The sequence below is a fragment of the Lagopus muta genome, chromosome 5, assembly GCF_023343835.1.
Source record: "Lagopus muta isolate bLagMut1 chromosome 5, bLagMut1 primary, whole genome shotgun sequence".
Classification (NCBI taxonomy): domain Eukaryota; kingdom Metazoa; phylum Chordata; class Aves; order Galliformes; family Phasianidae; genus Lagopus; species Lagopus muta.
Genome location: NC_064437.1, coordinates 2,474,470 through 2,496,536, shown reverse-complemented (window position 1 = coordinate 2,496,536; position 22,067 = coordinate 2,474,470). Strand labels below are relative to the sequence as shown.

At 51.8% G+C, this 22,067-nt stretch overlaps 1 protein-coding gene across 5 annotated transcripts; it reads right to left on the bottom strand.

Moving 5' to 3' along the window:
* Positions 1-3,820: 3,820 nt before the first annotated feature.
* On the bottom strand, positions 3,821-21,837 carry KANK4 (KN motif and ankyrin repeat domains 4). 5 transcript variants are annotated; one of them, XM_048945898.1, is made up of 10 exons: positions 21,761-21,837; positions 14,150-14,227; positions 11,602-13,497; positions 10,441-10,552; positions 8,980-9,210; positions 8,306-8,393; positions 7,246-7,465; positions 5,644-5,786; positions 4,808-5,008; positions 3,821-4,652 (listed from the first exon to the last, which is right to left on the bottom strand). In XM_048945898.1, the coding sequence occupies exons 2-10, from the start codon at positions 14,163-14,165 to the stop codon at positions 4,560-4,562; spliced, it is 3,000 nt and encodes a 999-aa protein (XP_048801855.1). In that variant the 5' UTR covers positions 14,166-14,227; positions 21,761-21,837; the 3' UTR covers positions 3,821-4,559. The 5 variants fall into 5 exon arrangements, with proteins under 5 accessions (XP_048801855.1, XP_048801858.1, XP_048801856.1 ...); XM_048945901.1 differs by having other exon boundaries at positions 11,602-13,494; XM_048945899.1 differs by lacking the exon at positions 21,761-21,837 and adding an exon at positions 16,335-16,539.
* Positions 21,838-22,067: the final 230 nt, after the last annotated feature.

The following is a 22,067-nucleotide window of genomic DNA, read 5'->3' as shown; positions in this document are numbered from 1 at the left end:
GCTGTGCATTTTATTTTGTTGTGGGTTTTTGTTTTTTTTTCCATTGCTACAATTTATTGCATGAGATATCTTTGTTTTCAGTTCCAAGCAGGGCTCATTATTGCCTTTGTGAGGGAGCAGGAGCTGCGGTACCAACCAAGGCCAGGCTCATGTCCAGGGCACAGGAGCACTGCGGTCACAGGGAGAGCTCACATCACAGCTGTGCTACAGCTGCTCACCAGGATGGCTCCTGCATGGGAAGGGCTCTGAGTTGGGAACGGCCACAAAGAGGTTGCTCACAAGAGGCATGCAGGCAGCAAAGCCAGGGAGATAAGAGGATTAAGATGAAGGTGCAAAGTAGCCGGTGTTGTGACCAGAGGAATCCAACTCGGCACGAAGTGTGCTTGCTGGAGGCATCTCACAGCCTTTTGGAGGTGCCATGGCACCACGGTTTGAACTCATCACGCTGCTGGAAGGGCTCTCCTGCCCTGGTTGGTGGAACGTCTTTGTCAGAAGGGACACAGTTCCTCCTTCATCAAGAACAACCTCAACATCACCAGAAGCCATCTTAGGGCTGGTTGTACTTCTAGGCTAATTCTGCAAAGGGAAAGTTGTGCCTTTGTTTACACCAAGATTTTGTCATCCTCGCCATGTGAGTTCGCTGCGTGCCGCAAAGTGGAGCCATCCCAGCATCACCCTCATGGCTGCGAGGGTCAACCTGCTGTAATGGGACTGTGGCAAATGGCACTGCTGCGTGTGGAATAGCTGTAATGCCTGTAAATTCCCTGTAATTAATCAAATGGCAATTACCACCCTGGAAGTCTGACTTACATAGAGCCTGTTGAGGTAATATGATTATGCAGAGATGGAGCAGTTAATGTACCTTCGCCTGAAAGAACTGGAATGAATTAATTTAACATTACACACTCGCCTGAAAGAACTGGAATGAATTAATTTAACATTACACACGTATAAAACATCAGTTTTTACAGTTGTGCTGAGCACTGACATATAATTCCATTATCATCTTTCTCCACGGTCTCGCACTTCCATATCCATAATTTAGCTGTATTTACATTCCGGTTAAGCATCGTCACAGCCATTGTTTTTCATCTCAGCAGCAATGGGTGCTTTGTTCTCTAATGGACGTATTCCTATGACACCTGGACCTCAAGATGGCAACAAGTCAGAGATCCCTGTGTTCTGCAGCATCCCGGGCTGGAAAGGGAGGAGGATCGCGTCCCTGATGCCTTCATCCTTCTCCCAACAAGACCCCAGAGGCTCTGCTCCACCGGCACATGCAGTAAAGCAGAGGGGCTGAAGCACAACAAGGAAAACAGCATGAACTCCCTGCATCCCTGGTGCATCTGCTGGAGGTGGTGTGCCTCTGGAACTGTTCTGGTAAAATTAAAAGTTACATCCTCATCAGAGTGATGGGACCAATGGAAGCTGCATTGACACAGGGTTATTCTGCCTGGCTGGGATGCCCTGGGCTGACTGCCTGCATGCTGAGCACGGCTTCTACTTTCCATCGCGTCCTAAGAAACAACACCAGGCTGCAGTACTGCATTGCCTCACCAGCAAGCTGCCACCAGGAGGAGGCAAAAACAAAAGGGAAGAGGCCTTGAAGGCCTGGTGATAGGATACTTCTGAAAAATGTGGTTTGGTTGTGCTTTGAATGCAAGAACTGGCCTCTCCGCCTTCACCGATTCTTCACCCTTCACATGGCTGCTGTTGGTGGTGTGTCTAGAATTGGCTGTGCAGGATGTGCCCTGAGCTGTGGGTCCCAGCAGCACAGCAGCCTCTCCTCTGCAGCTCAGCTGTGGGTGCAAGTTTGGAAATGGGATTTCACCTTTGCAGCCTTTGCATCATTTGTTGTACTTATCTGTCTCAAAGGGTGACTGCAGGTTCTTAAACAGAAACATCTGCCCTCAAACCAATATTCCCTATGAGCATTTTCAAGTTTTAAGAAAGCCTGTGTGTTTTTGCTTGCTGTTCCCGATCACATCCCACCTCCCTGCATTCCTGGCTGCTGCTCCTGTGCCAGGAGGTGGCAGGGAGGTGACACGTCCACCCTGAACCCACGAGGAAAGCCTCCTGGATCCACGCTGTGTGGAGCTGTGAGCCCGGCTGTCCCATGGCATTTTCTGCTGAAACGTCACTAGATGGAGCAATTGACAAAATAGTCCATTTCTGCTGCCTTCAGCCCACGTGGCCCAGGGCTCCCAGCCTCAACGCCTTCCCCTGCAGCAAAAAATGATCTGTGCCGAGAGGCTCATTCCCCCAAATGTATTAAATACTGAATTCCACCGCCAGCATCCCAGCTGCTGCTGGGCAGTTCCTGCGTGCATGGAGCTGCAGTGTTTCTGGGGGTGAAGCACTTTGGGATGCCTGTGCCTGGAACTCGGATTTTTGCCTTTCCCAGCACCCAGCTGCTGCCTATGGACACCAGAGGAGCTGAGCCAAAGCACGTCTGCCAGCTGCCCTGTAATTGAATTAACAGCACCGATGTCAGAGTGAGGTGCTCTGCTCTCACTGTGCCCCTTTTTGGGGCCGCCCCTCGCCCTGTGCCGCTGTGCTGGGAGGCAGGAGAGCTGGAGGCCGCAGCGCTGGGAATGAGCTCAGCTCTAACAGCAGCCAACTGCTACATCGACGGCAGCCTGGACAATGTTAGCAAAGTGCTGCGGTGATTTCACCCCTTTCCTAAGATTTATGGGCTTGAGCCGATAGCCAGGAATTGTCTGCACCCTTATGGTGCAGATGAAGCCTGTGGCTGGGGAGCTTCCATTCCTCACGTGTCTTGGGGCCAGTATCACAGCAGTGCAGGGCTCTTCGCCTCCCCAGATTTCTGGATGCCACCTCGCAACCCAAGCAGCAGCTCCAGTGCGTTGGTCCCTGAGCCCTGCAGGGACTTTGTTGTTCCTCTGGCACCAACCCCTGGGTACCACCAACCCCCTGTGCGTGGGGACCAGGGACTGATGACCTGGGTGTCCCCAGGACACCTCCTGGCTCACATGTGTTGGGATGAAGGCAGTGCTGGAGGGCTTTCTGCAAGGGTTATCCATACGTGAGGAAAAAAAGAGCAAATTGCCAACAGCCACCCACTTTTCCAGTCCTACTGCAATCCTGAGGGCTGTGGAGCAGCATGGCTCCAAAGGCTATGGAGATGCTCCAGATGAGGCTGTTGGGGTCCTTGTTCCCCGAAGAAAGACATTCTCTAAGTGCCCATAATGAGAGTGGAAAAATCCTAAGCAGTTGAGCTCTCACCATTCTTTCCCTTTGTAGCTAATCAGCTCCTCAATGGTGAGCCTGCAACGATTGTTAGATTAATTTCTTTCCTTGCTGTGAGTTAATTGTCTCCATTTGTACTGCTCAGAGTTCGTGCTGGGGATGTGTTTTTGCTTGGCTATATTTAGTTTGATTTCCACCATGATATCAAAATAGAGAAGTTTGGGCTGGCTCTGGTGCTCGGTGGCACTGAAACCCCACAGGTGATTTGCCACATGGGAGCTGCTCCAAGGGGCCCAGCACTGTTTGCATGAGTTTTGCCATATTTTCCATAGTACTTGAGCTGCTGCTCCAGGAGTATATCTCAGGCTGAGCAATCCCTCGGGAGATGGTTTGAGAGGAAAGAAGGAACTCTGTGGCCAAGGAATGAAAACAAACATCCGGAGGCTGTGAGGCTGTGGAGACAGAAGAAGCTAAAAAGTGATTTAATGGAGTGTGTGTGTATGGGTGCAGTGTGTGAGGGGCTCTCTTCCAGGCTCTTCTGCTTTTGGAAGTCTGTCTGTCCATCCCTTTGGCCTGCCAAGGGTAGCAGGAACAACAGCAAACGCAGGTCAAAGTTTAACTTGGGTTTATTCATATGTGGGGGAGGTAACTGTGTTGGGGGATGGGGTTAAAAAAGGCAGGGGTGAGTGCTTCCACCTAAAGACATGGTGGAAGGAAAGCAAACAAAGCAGACACCAACCATCGGCTGAAAACAAGAGATTTGCTCTTAGCTGGGGTGAGGATGTTGTGCTAAATCCCTGCCCGTGCTCACAGAGTGGTTTGGGCTCCACGCAAACCAGTGGGCTTCATTTTCCCATCAGCTTGAACTTAATTAGAAAAAAAATAAGAGCCGTATGATAATTCTGAGTCCAGGCAAAACAATGTCTGCTGTACTCACATAATTTCCTACAGCATTAATTTTTAATTCTTACATCAGGCCGTGTGAGCAAACATAAATAGGATGTTATACTTTCTGTAATCCATCGGACTTGTGTTTGTTGTTTCCTATACGAACAATTGCTGCCTCCTACTACATCGGGGAGAGCTAATAATAAATATTAGGACACAAATTACAAGTTAAATGCAATACAGATAAGTGCTAAATTAAAAGGGCAGCCCCTGGTGAAGGCTGGAACAGCTCCTTCCCTTTGGCTGCTGTCCCGCTGGGGCTGTGCAGCGAGTGTTAACAGAGGGCAATGCAGAAATGGAATTTGAGCCGTTTGTGGCAATGCGGGTACAGAAGAGGGTTAATGAGGGGAGTGACCCCAGCTTGGTTGCCCTTCTCCCTCTCTGCCTCCTCCATGCTGGGTTCAGTCGCCGGGGCCGTGCTGGGCGCTGTGCAGCAGTGCAGCGATGTCCTCATGGGCGCTCCTCTGGGCAATGGCCAGCGCTGTGTCTCCGTCCTGCAGGAGGTACAGGTGGTATTGATGTGAGTGGCACACAGCCTAGCCACGTTCACCGGGCCCAAAGCAGGCAGCCTGGCCTCGATCAGCTCAGCCGCACCACAGCATGTGTGTGCAGCCGGCATCACACTGTGCAGGGCCTGAGCGCACCTCACCTGGTTTGTCAGCTCCAGCCGGCAGCCAGGCTGGGCCAGCAGCAGCCTGACCATGTTGGTGCTGCCCTGCTGGCAGGCCACCATCAGCGCCGTGCTGCCCTGCTCGTCCTGCAGGTTGATGTCGGCCTGGCAGGCCAGCAGGGCCCGCACCATGGCCTCCCGTTCGTGGCTCACCCCCAGCATCAGGGCCGTCTGCCCTCCCTGCAGAACACGCAGCTCAGGTCAGTCCTTTACAGCGTATCGCCCTCCTGGGCTCTTCAGCACTAACAGCTGGCTGGTTGGATGAGGGCATTGCTATCTCAGGGACAGATGTGTGAATCTACAGCAAAATGGTTGCCCCAACCTCCCCTCCCTGGGCTGCAGATTTGAACTATTTAGCTCAGAAAAAGGATTTTGCAAAACATTCAACCTTCTTCACGTTCCTTAGCTTTCACCCGGCTCTCACCTGGTGCTGCAGGGAGCTGTGGGGTGGGCACTCTGCAGTTGTGCTGGGGTTGCTCTTGTCATTTTTGGGAAACAACAGCTCCCACCCACTGCCTGGTTCGTTCAGCACGAGGCACTGGAATTACATCCCCTGAGATATTCCTGGAGACATGAGGGGAGGTTATTCCCTCATTCTCACAGCCACAGTCTGAACTGGTGCTGCACTCGCTCTGATTTCACCAAACCCTCAATGAAGATCCCGTCTCCTCTTCCAGCCCAGATAGCTGTGGGACTAACAGGAATTTGGCCATTGCGGTTGCACACAGATGGACAACAGGTTGGCCAGATCGGGTTTGGGAACGTTTCTGCCAAACATACATCCCCAAAGGCAGGCTGCCCTTCACCCAACACACCTGAGCGGCTCGCACATTGACGTCCCCCTCCTTCAGCAGCCTCATCACCACAGCCATGTCTTCATCTGTCTCAGCAGCCGCCAGCGGGGTGAGCATCACGGCCGTGTAGCCCGCCTGGTTCGGCAGGTCCAGGCGGCAGAGCCCTGGCAGAGGATGCAGGGGGACAAGCAGGATTCAGGCCAGCAAGGAGGGAGCCGAGGGAAGGAGAACAAAGAGGTGCGGGGGAAAGGGGAAGGTGGCTGTGGCTGAAAGGCCAGCAGTGCTGCCTGGCTGAGGGGAAGGATCTGACTGAGCAATGAGGAAACTCAGCAGGAGGTCCCACAGTGACACAGGACCAAGCCTTATCTGCATTAAATATCTATTCATTAATGGCTTTGTGAGCACGGCATTGAACGAGCTTTGGTGCTATATGTTGCTTCATTATAATTCTTGAGGTCAACTCAATTAACTTTGATGACCATAATCAAATTATATCTCCGTAAAAGATACGGTATGACATATGCCCTGAGCAGCCCCCAGGCCTCGAGCTGTTTGTTTTACCTCCTAAAGCGAGGGAGCAGTGGAAAGATGAAGATCGCCCCGTGGCGGAGCACACCACCAAGTATCTCTACAGTTAATCGCTAAAGACACGGACACATTTCACAGCAAAAAGCACTTTTTACTCTAGGAGTTCTTCCTCGTGCTGTTCTCGAGTGCTCTATTTGGTTTAATTTCAGCTTGAAGGGCCAGTTTCCAGCTACAAGGATCCCACTGGCAAACGCTCTTCAGAAGCATGCTGCTCCCGTGATCCGGGGCAGGGCAGGCTCCTGGGGCTGCCTGCAAGCAGCAGCAACAATGGCTGCATAGATGTGTATGATAATATGCCATTTTCCTAACATTTAGCAGATTGTCTTGCCCATGAAAAGAGGCCAAAGTGTCCCTATTCTTTCTGAAAGTGCGTGCATTTTTCCCCTCAGTACAATCTCAGCTGAAAGTCCCTTTCTTTGCCACATGAGCTGAAAGTTCAATAGTTTAAAATGCAATTTTCCTGTGGTGCTGTGGGGTTTGTTATGCTACCAGGGTTCTGAGCCTCCTGTGCCAAGCCACAACGTGCCACTGGCTGCTACAAGAAGCTGTGGGAGCCACTGGCTGGGCTGAACAGCACGTGCTCCATCCCAGGGGAAGCCCTCATCCACAGTTACCCTGAGCCATTCCCAAAGCCCTGAACACTAATGAGCCTTAATGCCCTCGATGAGCCTCAGCTGAGACCCTCATGCACACTATGGGCCTGCAGCTGACCTACGTGGGAGGGTGCTGGTCTCCAGCTCAGCTGTGTCTCCTCAATAGACCTTGGCTCCACACCAGTCTACTGGATGTCAACTACACGGCTGCATGTTGGTTGTAGCTGGTTCCCAATCCTGTCTCTGTCCCACCTTGCTTTGCTCCCAACTAGACTTCCTGGGAGGGCCTTGGCTCTCATTTACCAATTGCTATATCTGGGACCATTGATGGACCCCATGGCCTGGCTTTGCCCACCAGGGCCCCACCAGGAGAGCAGCTCAAAACAACTTCCACACCCGTACCCAACAAAGCCATTGCTCAGCAGAGAGCTGCTGCTCCTACCTGTGTCCAGCAGGAGCTTTGCAATCATGAAATTGGAGTGGGAAACGCTGTAGTGAAGAGCCGTGTTGCCATTCCTGTCAGCCATGTTGACCACTGCCTCCAGCAGCTGCGGCTGGATGGTGCCCAGTGCCTGCAGATAGGCCGTGACCAGCTCAGGGCTGGAGGACTTGCGACTCGACACGCGGAACCACTCCTGGCAGACGGTGCTGAGGACGTGCCGCTGTGAACACCAACGTCAGTGTTACCCCTGGGCTGTGGGTGAGCCTGGCACCCTGCCTGCCCTCCTACTGCATGCTGAATCCTCAGTGAGTACCTATCCCTGAGCCAACCTAGCTCTCAAAGGAATTCCTCTCACCCAAATAAAAGCAATGATACACGTGCAAACTGCTCTCCCATCTCAAATCCACAGTAACCAACGGCCCTGCCATTGCTATCCTCCAGCAGCCTCTGGAGCAGCCAGGCTGCAGTTGGTACCTTCCCCCATATAGCATGGACTGTGCTCTTCTTCTCCCCCTGATGTAGCAAAGCACCTCAGGGGAGCATCACCCTAAAAAAAATGCCAAACACCACTAAAGCTCAAAGCAGCCACTAGAGCTGATTAGTCACTTGGAGTCTCTCTGCAACTATATTTGCACTGCCATTTCTCAGAGGGGATGAGCACCTTTGCTTGATGTTCAGATGGAGAAAAATAGGAGAGAAAATGGTGCACAGCATGGATTTGGAAGAGCAGTGCTAAGGTCCCTTTCCAGGAGAGCAGAGGTGTTGTCATCCTGCAAACCTGCTGCTGCCCCAGCGCCTCGTCCTGCACGCTGGCATCCTCCAGCCAGTATTCAGCTTGTGGCTTTGTGACTGCTGATCTAACTGAGGGGGAAAGGAATTTCCTGTGGTAATTTGAATGAGTAAGCAGAAAAAGCTTTCATCTCCTTTTTCCATCTTGTCCCATCTCCTTACCCAGCTGGCCATGGAATGACAGGGCACAGCCTGCAGTGCAACATTACGACAATCAAAGGTAACAGAGAGTGGGAACTGCAGTTGGAATTTGATTGAAAAATATCTGTACCAGATGCTGGTCACTGGTGGTCCTTATTTCAGAGAGGTGCTGGCTGAGCAGCTGGCAGGCAGCGAGGAAATCTTCAGAGGGTTTGCATCTAAAGGGAAAATACTTTGTTAAGTCTATCATGAAGCAGAACTTAAAGTGGCGTTGAAGAAGGAGGGATAATGTGCAGCTTAGGTCAGAATACTTTAAATGTTTGTTTGAACGCTTAACTTTATGGATACAAGTTGTCCCACTGACTTGAAACAGATTTTAGGTACACAGCCAAGCACCTTTCTAAGTTTTTAAGTCTAGAGACCCCAATCTGTAGGAACTTCATCTTTTACAAGAATCCCAAAGCTGGAAAAAGAATTTTTATCCCTGAATCTGCAAGGAACTTGACTTAAAAAGTTTACTTGAGGAGAGAGAAATGAGCTAATTCTCACCAAACATGACTCACTCCGCCTTTTCCACCATCAACTGTGGGGCCTGAATCAATCCCCACTAGATTGTGGAGTAACTCCAAAAATATTTAGCTCTTTAAAGTCTTTTCCAGTGCCTATGGAAGCCAACGACTGCGTTTCCTCTGAGCACACGAAGCGCTGTCCCCAGCCCCTTGGGGGTGACCGAACACAGCGCCGTATGACCTGTGGGTTCAGAAACGTTATGGGAAACACAACTGCTACTTGGTTTCTGGTTACCTGTCGGCCTTGTGCTGAGTGCAAGGTGCTGCTTCTGCCCCAGGTTCCTGCAGGTCATCGTCTTTTCGTGTCTCCTGCAAGGAGGTCCCAAATGAAGCTCCCTCGCTTCCGCCTCCACCTTGCTCTTTTGTGGGCTCCAGACCACCAGCTCCTCTCTCTGTGTCACTCTCCACGTCCCCATCTGACGGGCTGTCTTCACAACTTGTGTCTTCACTTGAAGTTGTTTCATAGCTATTTGGGGACACCACATGTTATTCACTCCTTCCCCACCTACAAATGCAAGGCTTGACCAAGACTCATTGAAGACACCTGCTGACTCCAATGGGCCTTGAATGAAGCCCGGAGCGATATGCGAGTTACAAAGGTAGAGCCACAGCCAGACCTAGGGTTAGTCTTTTTTGGCTTCCTAAACCAGCAGGTGCATGATAGAAGCAATCAGTTAGCAGCAGGCAAGGTTACTTCAGGGACTATGTGGCCTCTGGCAAGGTAAGACAGGCAGTATGCCAACAAAAGCATGCGTGCAGCTCCAATGGACTTGAGTCCACCATTCAAGCAGCCCTGCTAGAGAGACCTCTTGTGGTTGTCTGAAAGCATTCATATCAAAAGTATCTTCTGTGAGAATGCATTCAGCTGTGACGAACCCAAAACAATTCTGACATTAGCCAGGACTCCTCTGCTTGCTACACACTGTGCCATTTCAGTGGCTGTTAGGAGAAGTGCTACTCAACAGGAGCAAGTAAAGCCATGAGCAGTAGCAACAGAGCTGGAAACTGGGTGGAGAAGCATAGATGAGCAGAAACCGGCATTCAAACTTGCACACTGAGCTTCACGCAGGGAAAGCAAAATGCCTTCTGCCCTCTCCAATACCAAGTATTCCTTGGTAGGACAGGGGCACATGCTGCTCTTAGAAACACATGTAAAGCACATGTTGCTGCAGCCAGTTAGCTAAAATGCCAAACTAAATTAGCTACTAGATACACAGGGAATGGTTATCAGAGCACAACTGACATAGGGGTCTCCTTCCCACCACATTAAGTCCTCATTTACAGAAATGGCCTTTTCTCTGTTCCTGGCCCAACTTTTGTTGGCTGTTGCAGAGGCAACTCAGTGGCAGCGCACCCACCCAGCCACCACTGGCCTCCTCCAAACCCCACAAAGTTAGTGGGAAGCCTCCCACAGACTCAGCTGGGCTCTGGAGGAAGCCCCAGGAGTTTGGTGTGCACAGAGTATCAGTCCCCATGGATGTCCCTCACTGCCCTGAAAGCACCATCATCCTGGGCCTGTCGGCAGGGTTACTACAGGTTATCAGTGCTGGGTTAAAGAAGGGAGGAAAGAGGCTCCATTTCAAACGGCATTTTAATCAAAAGGTTTTGAGAGGAAAAGAGGGGAAAAAGAATTTCTTCAGCAATACAGAGGGCATTACACATTAAAGGCAGTTTTATCTTCGTAACGGATGCTTACCCACCATTTACCCCAACAAACTGAAGATTCTTTTTGGTCCCATTGCCTCCTGCATGGGAGCCATAACCTTTCTTTTTCATGATAGATTTAAGACTTGTGGTTGGTGAGGTTTCTAGCAAAATACAAAATAATAGATTAATTAAGCAGATGTGCCATAGTTATCAGTGATCATTCCCAACTTGCAGCAACAAGCTAGAAATCATAACTGTAAGCATCTTTTTACTTCATCTTAAAGGATTCTTTATGCCTTGCAAAAATGCGGATGCACCCAGCCACAGTCTGAACCTGCCGTGCCATCTTTACCATATAGGTCTCAAACATCTTCAAGTGGCTGTGAATACAAAATATACAGCTGGGAATTACATATGTGCTCTGTGAATATAAGCAGGCCTTACTCTCGTAATAATGTTATAATGTTTTATCTTTTTTTTTTTCAGTACTAATATTACAACCTCTCCTATAATACTACACAGATAAATCTTTCCATCAGAGTTTGAATAGCCTCTCTATTATTGCATGTAAGGGGTCACTTATCTATTTGCAAAGTCCTTCTGACAGTGAACAGGGATTTGGTTTTAGATTCTACTATCAGATGGGAGGTTGGTGGCCCTGCATGCAGTAGGAGGGATGGAGCTTGATGATCCTTTAGGTCCCTTCCAACCCAAGCCATTCTATGATTCAATGATTCTCAGCACCATATAATTATTCTAGCTGAACAGCTGTGTGACTGGGGACAGGTCTGTTCCCAACCTGGCTGCTCGGTCAGCTTGAATTGGTTTTGGTTCTGCTGAACTTCATGCTAATTTACCCCAGATGAACATCTGATCCCCATATTCTTTCAAATTAAGACATCCAATTGAGAGGAATAGCAAGCGAGATCATTTGATGGAATAGCCACAAGTATGGCCAGTTGTGGATATGATCTTGTGTATAACTGAGTCACAGCTTTATCAGCTCTTACACGAGTTTTATTTTAAGATTGTATAGCTTATGGTGTGTAGAGATCTGCCTTTCTCAAAGACACATTCTGAGGAGGGGCTATTCCCAATCTCTCTGATACCAGCACCCCACTGAGCTCCACCACATTGCACCTGTCCAATACTCCATCAGATGGCAATAGATTCAGCGGGACATGTTGAAACCTATGCCAATGTTATTTACCCAGCTGCTGATAGTGCGTGTTTGAATTCTCCTTATCTGCTGGCCTCTGCGAAGAGTAGGCAGACAGCAACGAATTTAAGGAATTAACTAATTGGTTCTGGATGGAGCTGAGCTTAGAGGCCGGCTGTTTGATAGCGCTCGCCAGCTCAGGGTAGCCGTGCTCCAAACACATCCACTGCTCCTGCAGCAGCTCCTGGATTTTCTTTACGTATTGGCCTATGGGGTCAACAGCAGGAAAATCTTTGGGGTCAGGGAGAGCTTCCTCTCCCATCCCATCTTCAGTTTTGTCTTCGCCAACGCCTGCCTCGTTTTTGCCTGCACTTGAGCCAGTTCTTTTTGTTCGATAACTTTCCGCAGCCACCGCATGAGCAGCGAGACTCTGGGTGTCACAGCTATTCCTTTGGTTTTGGTTGTCATCACTGAGCTGCTCGTTGATCTTCAGCTCAGTGAAGCCCGGGGCATGAAGGCCAGGCTCCAGGCCAGCTGCAGTCTCTGAGAGCTTGGCAAAGTGTCCGTCTCCACCACCACTGGTGCCAGCATCAGCCCATCCCTGAGCACTGTGCTCCGCTGCCAGCAAGTTTCCATTGTCCGCTCTGCGGATGCCACATCCTATGGATTTAGTGGAAAGTGGGATGTTTACATTGATGCCCTTATCGTGGACTTGCTTGAAGCCATTCACATACGAGAGTTCAGTGTTCACTGCTGCGTCGTTGTACTGCAGCATGCTGCCACGCCGCATGGAAGACACCGCGTCCTCCCGCGTGTTCTCCCGGCACAGCTGCTCCTCCAGCTGGGCTTTGGAGCTGGCCAGTAACTGAATGCTCTTCTCCTTTTCCTTTATTTTATGATCCTGCTGCTTCAGCACTGCTCTGATCTGCTCCAGCTCTTCTCTCTTCCTGTCCAGCTGCTCCTCCAGCACAGCAATGTGCTGCTTCAATGCAGCGATCCCACCGGACTCTCCTGCATCTCCTCCTCGCTCCTCCTTCTCTTGGGCACGGGCACACCTGTCCTCACCTTCCTTCAGCACATTCACAGCAATTTCACTTACGTTTCCCCCTGCTTTCCCAAGGTTTGTGCTTTCATCTGCAAGCTGGAGGGTACCTGATGAGGCTGAGACCAGGGTGCTACCATTGGTGGCATCGCTGGCATCACCCTCCTCGCCCCGGCTCTCCACCACCACCTGTAGCTGAACAGCAGAGTGCTGGCCCTGCCACAGGGGCTGTGCCCTCTCCTTGGGGACGTCCCGCACAAGGCTACCTTTCCCTGGCTGCAAGGCCAACTCTGCCCCAGGACTCAACATGGGAGATGGCAGCGAGGCGATGCCGTCGGGTGAACGTGGCATGGGACGGAACGTGCTTTCTGGGCAGCTCCCATTGTCACTGGGCCGGAGGGGACATGGCACACAGCCATCGCCGGCCGTGGCCTGGCCAGGTGGCAGCGCTGCCGGCAGGCTGGATGCCCGCAGCAGCTGCGGCCGCCCCCTCAGCTCATCCTCACAGTGCAGCAGCTCGGCGTGCCGTCGCGTCTCAGCCAGGAGAGCCTTCCTGCGGTAACTGGGCTCCTCGCCGGGCAGCGGGGCCCGTGATATCTCCTCTGCCCCCAGGGACGCCTTGCGCTGTGCACGGTACGTGGCAGCTGGCCAGCCAGGCCCAGCAGAGGCTGCGTAGCCGTGGGAGCCGTTCTCGGGCAGGCTGAAGTTTCGGGGCAGAGTGCTGAATTTGGGCTGCTTGGCTTTGCGGTGGATGTGGACCCTCCTGATGGTGTTCCCTTTCTCAATGTCGTCCACGTACTTGAGGAAGTCCAGGTCCAGGTGGAAGCCGTACGGTGTTTCCAAGGAGTAGGGGAGGCTGCGGGGCTGCTCCCCATCCCCATTGGGCAGGGGTGGCTGGCCGGCTGCTGGAACAACCACAGGGAAAGGAAAAAAGATAGAATGTTGGTAGATCAAAAGCAAACAGAAAAATGAAATGGAGGTTTAGAGCAGGAGGGAAACGTTACCACTTCCTTCATCCGGCCCATTCATTTCTGACCTCAACCCATCCTTGGCCACAGCTCTAGGGGCAAACCCTAAGCACAGCAGCCTAATGACCTGCTAATTTAATGAAGACTGGCTCCTTGGCCCAAGGTCCACCACAAGACCAGGGGGCTGTGCTTCCTCACCGTAATGCTCATGGAGATGCTGCACCTCCAAGTTCAGACCTGATTCTCCAGAGGTGAATTGCGGAAGCGCTGCACTGAGGAAGCCCAAAATTGCCTGAGATCATGGGAATGATCAAGGGAAAACACCCTGCTGGGAAGGCAGGTGTGAAGGCAGAGCCAGGAGCAGAGCAGGAGCAGGGAGGGTAAATCTGTGCAGGGCTCCAAGAACTGCACACAGGCTTTGCTGTGGTTTAGGTAATGCACAAATGATGCAATTGGGTCTCCTTGTTGTAGAAGAACGTATCTACAGAAAATGGTTAATTTACTGTTTTTCTGGTAAGGAAATGACTTCAGGGCTTATATGGTTTACTTTTTTTTTTCAAGAAATAAATGAGCAAAGAACCATCCATACCATCTGTCTTCTCCATGGTGTGCTCTGCTCAGGCTGTCAGTGTCCCATCCTCTGACACACTGGGGCAGATGAGCCACTCTTGGAAAAAAAGAAACAAATACCTTTAATTTAAAAATACCCCATGATCTGAACCAAGTCCATCTGAAAGGCTCCCACACCTCCACAGGACCCCTCACTTCCCACATTCTACAGCCTGGCTGGGCTGCTCAGCGCTTCTAGGCATGCTGGAATCAGTGGCTCCTTCACCAGCAGGAACAGCCAGCTCCCAGGTAGCTCGTTTTCATGGAACATCTCAGCACTACAGCTGGGTTTGGCTGCAAAAGTGGGGTTTTCTGTTAAGATTTTCCTTCAAGTTTCTGATGTGGTTCCTGGCCACATCTCACAGCAGCTCAAAGTCTTATCCTCCAAGCTGATCCCTGAGCTACAACAGGTTTTCAAGGCAGGCACACGCAGCACGGTCTGTACCAGGCCTGCCCAGCTGCTGGGAAGGACACTGGGACTCTTCGTTTCAGAACCCTGCTCACATTCACCTAATTGATCAAACTGTCAGGGTCTGACTTCATTTGCTGCTTTTAATATTTTGCCTTCATAAGAGCTTTAGCACTTGGCTGAACTTCCAGAGCTCCCCTTCCAGGGCTGCAGCCCACCTTTGCCCCTCGCTTCTCCCAACGCCATTCTTATCTAACACTGGTCGTGCTGCTCTCCGTTTTCAGTTCTGCAGCATCCCCAGCAGAACTGTTCCAGAGACCACTTGCTCGTTCTCAGGCTCAGAAGAAGCTCTGCTCTCTGCTTTTCTCTGCATCTTCTAAATTCTCTTTCTTATTTTTGCTTTTCGTATCTCCACTTTCTTCATACGGACATGGCAAGATAAATGGATCCACAGTACAGATAAGGATATATGGAATAGAGAGGTGGTGCTGCTGTTCCTTTCTAGAAGCGCAACATTTTTAAATGACATATTAACTACAACAAAGACCAGAGGGAAAACGCAGTCACATCCTGCTGTATTGTTACCAAGGGATGAATGCTTTGAGGGATCAAAACCTTTTGAAGAAACAGTTAGTTTCTTTATTAGGGCAAACAAGTTCATTGCCAGTTTATAGCTGGCTTGTAGGGCCACCACTGCAGAGAACATCAGTGCTCCCAACACCTCTGGGCTGGCACCTCCTTCAGCTCAGCCTGCTGCAGTACTTCGGCCAAATTAACCACACTTTCACTATAGAAGGCAATTCTGTTTCCTTCTGCCAACAAACAGCATGTGCCAAAATGAACACTAACCTCTCCCTCAAATGTTTTTTTTTTTTTATTTTCCAATTACAGCCAATTATAGAGCAATTATGAATCCCAGCTACAGTCCGACCAGTTACATTTCACTCTTCTAAGTCATTTATTTGAAGGGAGGGAAAAAAGAAAGCCAGGCAATAGGATGTTTTTTAATATCTAGATAATTACACTTAATTGGTTCGTTCATGAGCTGGCTGGGTCCCAACTCTGCAGTCCAAACTGATGCTGTCACTTTTCCCTTTCGACCAATCTCCTCCACAATCGCCTCGTGCACAGCAGTGTCCTCAAGCATGGTGATGTCCTCACACACAGCAATGCTTCGTGCACAGCCTGCCCTCACCTCCCAGCCCTGAGAAGCCCTGCTCAAGGCTTGAGGGAGGACAGCACTTTCTGGCAAGTCTCTGTCCTGCAGGCCCCACTGTGCTGAGCTGGGCTGTGTTTTGTATGTCCTGCCCCTTCCCATGTTGCATAACCCAAAGGACACCAGCATTAACACATGCTGCAGTGCTGAATTTTAGCTTTTAGGGGAGGATCAGTGCAGGTCTGAGCAGCATTTCTGTTCTCAAGTCAGCCATAAATATATATACAGAAAGGGAAATCGGGGAGGCAAATAAGCAGGAAGGCAGCAGCACAGACCGAAGGCACCTAATTGCCTGCCCCTCAAAGTGCCCAGTGCTGCCTCATGGCCATGCCTGGTATTGTTTCTTTAACCCTTCCCTCCCTTCCCCTGTTTCTTGCTGCTCCCTCCCTCGCTCCCCTCAGCAGCAGAGCCAAGAGCAACAGATTTTCAAAGCAAATAACCGAGATAGAAGACACGGGTTTCTTTCCCTGCAAGCATCTTGCTGGTGACTTTGAATTAACAGCATTTAACCCTGTGACAGCACCCGAGCAGATAACTCACCCCGCGGAGCAGCGCAGTAACGCAATCTCATTAGCTACAACACCACATCTTTTTCAGCTCTGTCATTTTCCTCCTGCACTGCAGCAACACGCTGGCACCTCATTGCAGAAGGACAACCAACACCAGGACAGCAGCTGTCCCACTACTTCTCATACCTCCTGCAGAGCCCAGGATGCCTCCCAGCCCCCAGCCTGCTGCTGGGACATTGGTCAGCACCCCAGCGACCTTGCTGGAAAAGCAAACACAAGTTTATGATAAGGAGCACGAAAGAGGGATTCATTTTCCAGCAAACCAAAGCATCGATCTCCTGTGACCTTCCCGAGGACAGCCCGAGCCTGCTGCATGCAATGAGCCACTCTTCACAGCACGTCTCTCTTTCGCACAAAAACACCTAGTGCTGCTCAAGGGCTGTCCCCTCTATCAGAGACATTATTTAAGAGACGGTCAATGATTAACACCACAGTTCCTGTTATACCTGGTGCTGCTTGCCGTGCCCCGGCTGGCTCCCTGCACGTTGCACCTCGCAGGCTGAGCACATCCATCAGCTACTGTGCCTGGCGCCTGGCGGGGACACACCAGCAGCTGCCTCAATTAAGAGGCAGCATCCTCATTAGCAGCCGCAGAAGGTCTCTGCATTAAGGATGAATCCTGCTGCAGCCCTGCAGGGCCGGGGCCGGGGACAGGATAGGGACAGCCCAGTGCTGCCAGGCACCCCAGTGACCCCAGCCCAATGATCTTGGCATTCAAGCCTGGCAGTTCCCCTATGCTTGCAATTCACAGCCGCTGGAGCTCTGCAGGGTTGTGCAGAATTGCTGACACCCCCAGGCTTGCAACAGGAAACAACCCTCAGCCTCAGCACTGAACTTTCCAAAACTTGGCACTTCCCAAGGCAAAGTGCCCACACCCTCACACAGCCCACGTTTGGGGATGGGCTTTCAGCAAGGACCCACGGTACAGAGTGGGGCCAGCACTGCTCCTCACCAACAGCACAATCCCAATGATTGTGTCAGTCGGGAAGAAACACATGGAGCCACTTAATGTCTGCAAAACAGAGCCGCAGGCACTCCGTCAGGCTCATTTTGCTTACACGACTGCAACATGGGATTTTAGCAGATGCAGCTTCAAGAAAAGCAGAAGGGTTTTGCCTCTGCAGGAAGCAGGCAGCCTGGAAACGGGCAGAACGGAAGCAGTGCTCCTGTGAGTGCTCCCCAGGGCCGGGGTCACTGCGAACTTGAACAGCAAGGGATGAACCCTGCTGTCCTGCAGCATGGCTCTGCTCTCCCCACAGCTCCTGCGGTCAGGGCTCTGAGCAATCCTCAGAGCTTGTTCACTGCTCACTTTAACTCTTTTGGGTCAGATTTCCATATTTTAGCTACTCTTGCACCTTGCACCTTTTTTGAGCAAATTCGTTGGGGTTTGTTGATTGTTCTCTGTATGGAGCAGCATGATGTAAAACCCGATACGTTTCTGTACAGCACTGATTTTAAAGTGAGCCTCAAGGAATTCTTTCCTTCTTCCCATAGGAAAGACCTCGCAGGAAGCTTTTACTTGGACTATTTCCTTATTGCAGTTACACGCATCAGACCTACAGCCCGGGCCAGATGGAATCCCCATGGGACTGAAGGTCTTCAGTTCTGCATTCCGGTGGAGTCAATGAATGAATGGAGTCGAAACACATCAACTGGGCTGGTGCTTCATGGAATCACAGAATCACCGGGGTTGAAAAAGCCCTCTAAGCTCTCCCCAAGCCCATACCCAGTCCACCCTCACCATGCCCACTGCCCATGTCCCTCAGTGTCACATCCGCACAGCTCTGAAACACCACGAGGGATGGTGACTCAATCACTTCCCTGTTCAATGCCTGGCCACTCTTGATGGATCTAAGACAGCAAAGGTGCAATCAATGCACGAGCTGGGTGCCCAGACCTGGATCCTCGTGTGCTGCATCCCACTGAGCAGGAGGAGGGCACACATTTCCCACAGCTGATGGCCCCGGATGGTCCTGCCAGAGTGCTGCACACTGGGGACACGGTCAGCTCATACCTTGTGCCATGGAGGACAGAAGTCCTGGCTGAGAGCTGCTTGCTGTCACACAAAGGCTGCCTCCACAGATGATAGGAACCAGATGGTGTCAAGCAGCTCCAAGCCACCGCCTTGTCCTTCCCCATCCCTGCCGGTTCTACCTCACAGAAAGAATCCCATCCCCTCCTCAGTGCTGGTGGGGCTGATGGGCACAAAGCAGCAGAGCAGGAGCCCTGTGCTCGTTCTCAGCATGCGCGGTACCCGAAGGGTTACGGCAGCGTTCCATCCAGCGGCCTGCAGACTTGCACAACGCCCGCGCTCAAACACATGAACACAGCCTCTTGGGAACAGTTGTTGTTGGGCTTTTCAACGTGTTTTCACTGCAAAGGAAGAAAACCAGTGCGCTGCTGGAAGGAGCTTCCTTCCAGGAGGAGGAGAAAAAGAAGTTCGAAAACTTCTCGGTCCTGAGGGTTGGCTGCTGATCCTAGAAACCTGCATGTCCCAAAGCAGCAGTGTTGCAAAGAGTATCAGGGCCAGGGTCTGCGCCAGGAGCCTCTCCAGGCACCCCGTCAGACGGCGGATACCGATTTTATTAAAGCTGCTTATTGCTGTTTAATAAATGCAATGAGCTCCCTGCCAGCGTGTCCATTAGGGACAGTTCAGGACGAGACGGGGAGGTATCGGATGTCCCAGCTGTGCCTCTTTTATGGCTCACCAGCACAGGAAAATGCTCACATTCATCCCTTGCATTGATAACCTCTGTTGAGCTGACCTTCAGCTCATTCCAGCTACAGTCCTAAAAAACCTCGGGTGATGCTCATGATTTTATCACATTCCTTGAAACCTGTGATGTTTTCCCTGAAGTCTCCTTTCCCAGAGCCAGGTGATCCAAACGTCAATTGAAACCACGAATCCAAAGCGCTCCAATGTCAGAAAGCAGACAGAGGTCAGAAGCGCCTCTCTTCTGGCATTCTAATCACTCTGATTCTATTGTGGAGCCAGGAGTTGGACTCAATGATCCTTTCCAACTCGGGGTATTCTATGATTTACTCTTTTTGCTTCAATGCCTTTGTTTTGGGGGCTTCTGGCCCCATTCAAGCTCTGCTTTCCATCTTCTCACCCTAGGGCAAGCCAAGACCATCCATGTGGTCAAAAAGCTGGTAGCAATTTCAGGACAGCAGGGCTGCCCTCAGCACGGCCTGGGTTTGGTGCACCCTTGGCTTACTTTCCATGGATGAGCCTGAGCTTAGGTACAAGCCAGGCTGGAAAAATCTTTGGTTCCTAACGAAAACCAAAGGGTCCTTTGGGTGTTTTGGAAGCTGGGTGTGGAGGTGACCCACCCAGCCCAGGTTTTGGAAGAGGCATTCCTGCCTCACCCTTCATCAGCCACTTGCTGTGCGGAACTCAGTGCTGGGGTGGGGGAAAGGATGGAGGAGGGTAAGAAGGGGTCTTGTGCAAAAAGTGCCTGCTCAGGGATGAAACCCAGAGTCTGTGGGACTGGAAAAACCCATAGCAACGTACAAAGCTTCCTATGCTCATCGGCCTTGAGGAACAGGGGCCTGGATGTGCCATCTCCCATCCTTCCCAGTGCCACCTCCCTGCAGGCAGCAGCCAACGAGGGCTCCCCACATTGTCTTACCAAGCCCCCACTGCACGCTGCCACCCTCCGAGGCCCACATTCAGCAGACGAACAGGCTGAAGTTCCAGATTTAAAACAAACTAATCCAAAGGACTGGAGCCACTCTGTTTCACATTACTGACTCCACCAACCCATTCATTTTGGCAGTATATTATCATAATAACCACAGTAACTCCGTCCGGCTTCGTTTTCATGTGAAACCTCAGATGCGTAGGACTCGCAGCCTCCGGAATCATCAATTCCACTGAGGCCTAAAATAAATACGGGCTAAGAAGGAGCTCTCTGCATCTGGTTTCTCCCCATGGCTTTGTCACAGAGATGGCTGCGTGTGAAAGCTGGAGCTGAACTTTCTCGCTCCCGCGCCCCAGCCAGGGTCACCGATTCCCTGGGACTGGACAAAGCCCAAATCTTGGGGGACAAAATCTTCATCACACAAGTCCTGTTACATGCACCAGGGTGGGAGAGTGGGATCCTACGGGATCCATACGGTCTGTACCAGAGAGCCCTGCTTCTCCCCAGCACCGGGATCCGTCTCTGCTGTTCACAAGTAATTTGGGAATTCTCAGACTGGGAAAGGAGGGGGCCATGTAAGCACAGCACCAGGATCCTGTACTTTCATATTCCAGTTTTGGGGTGATTTTGACAAAGCTGCCACCTCATCACTCCTCAATCACAAAAAAAGAAACACTTCTTGAGGCACCATGTCCCATAGCTCACAGTTACGCCTCCAGAAATGAGATGAACGAGACAACCCCACTCAGGACAGTCCTAGGAAAGGGGACCATTGCGCCCAGGGCAGCCACCTTCCCACCTTGAGCCTACTGCATTGCACTGGAAGTCAATCACCAGCTTTCTGCCATCACTCAATGCCTCTGCCACATACTTGGGACACAGACCTCAGTGCTCTGACCATGCTGTGGCACCACAGCATTCAGTCTGAGCAAGCCACAAATCATAGAACCATACTGTCATTAAGGTTGGAAGAGACATCCAAGACCATCAAGTCCACCCCCAGCCCACCTCCACCATGCCCACTGACCATATCCCTCACTGCCACATCCCCACGGCCCAGGAACACCTCCAGGGATGGTAACTCCACCACCTCCCTGCTCAGCCTGTGCCAGTTCATTACCGTGCTTTTGGAGAAAAACATTTCTCCCCATTTCCAATCTGAAGCTCCATCAGTGCAACATGAGGCCATCACTTCTCGTCCTATAGCTGTTACCTGGGAGCAGAGATGGACCCCACCTCGCTAAACCCTCCTTTCAGGGATTTGTAGGGAGCGCTCAATTCTGTCTGTATGGGGTACTGCACCTACGGGCCCTACGAGACTCGGGGGGTAAGGGAGAGCGAGCTCGGCTGGGCACTCTGAGCGACGGCGAGGAGAGTTTCTGTGGGAACGGGGAGAGGCCGCCGTTCCGGCTGGGTTGGGGCTCGCAAAACCGCAGCGGGGCGGCTGGGGAGGGCTGTGCCGCCCGCAGCTCCGCTCTCATGCAGTGACGCTCGGGGTCCCGCCTGCTCCCGGAGCCCCCCCGCCGCTCCCCAGCACCCATCCCGGCCGGACACCCCCAAGGACACTCCCGGAGCATCCCCCAGCGCTCTCTCACGCACCCCCGCAGCATCCCCCAGCACTGAGCCGGCATCCCCCTAGCGCCCCTCGGAGCATCCTCCGGCGCGCCCCAAAAGTCCCCCCCGCTCTCCGCCGCTCCCCGACCACCCCCGGACTCCCCGTTCTCGGCACCCCCGATACCCCTCCCGGCCCTACCTGGCACGGCGGTGCCGCGGCCCCGCTGCCTCCTGCGGCCGGGCCCGGGGAAGCGGCGGGGCCGGGGCTGGGGCGGGCCGGGGCGGGCTGGGGGCGGGCCGGGCACCGCGATCCGCCGGGAGGGGGTCGGGGCAGGGAGCCGGAGGGAGCGGCTGCTGCGGGAGGGGTGAAAGGCACTTCTCTGTTGTTGTTTTTCTTCTTCTTCTTCTTTTCTTATTGCGCTGGGTTCCTTTTTTCTTTTTTTTTTTTTTTCCCTTTTTTCTTTTTTTTTTTCTCTTCTTTTCTTTTCTAAACATTTTATTTATAC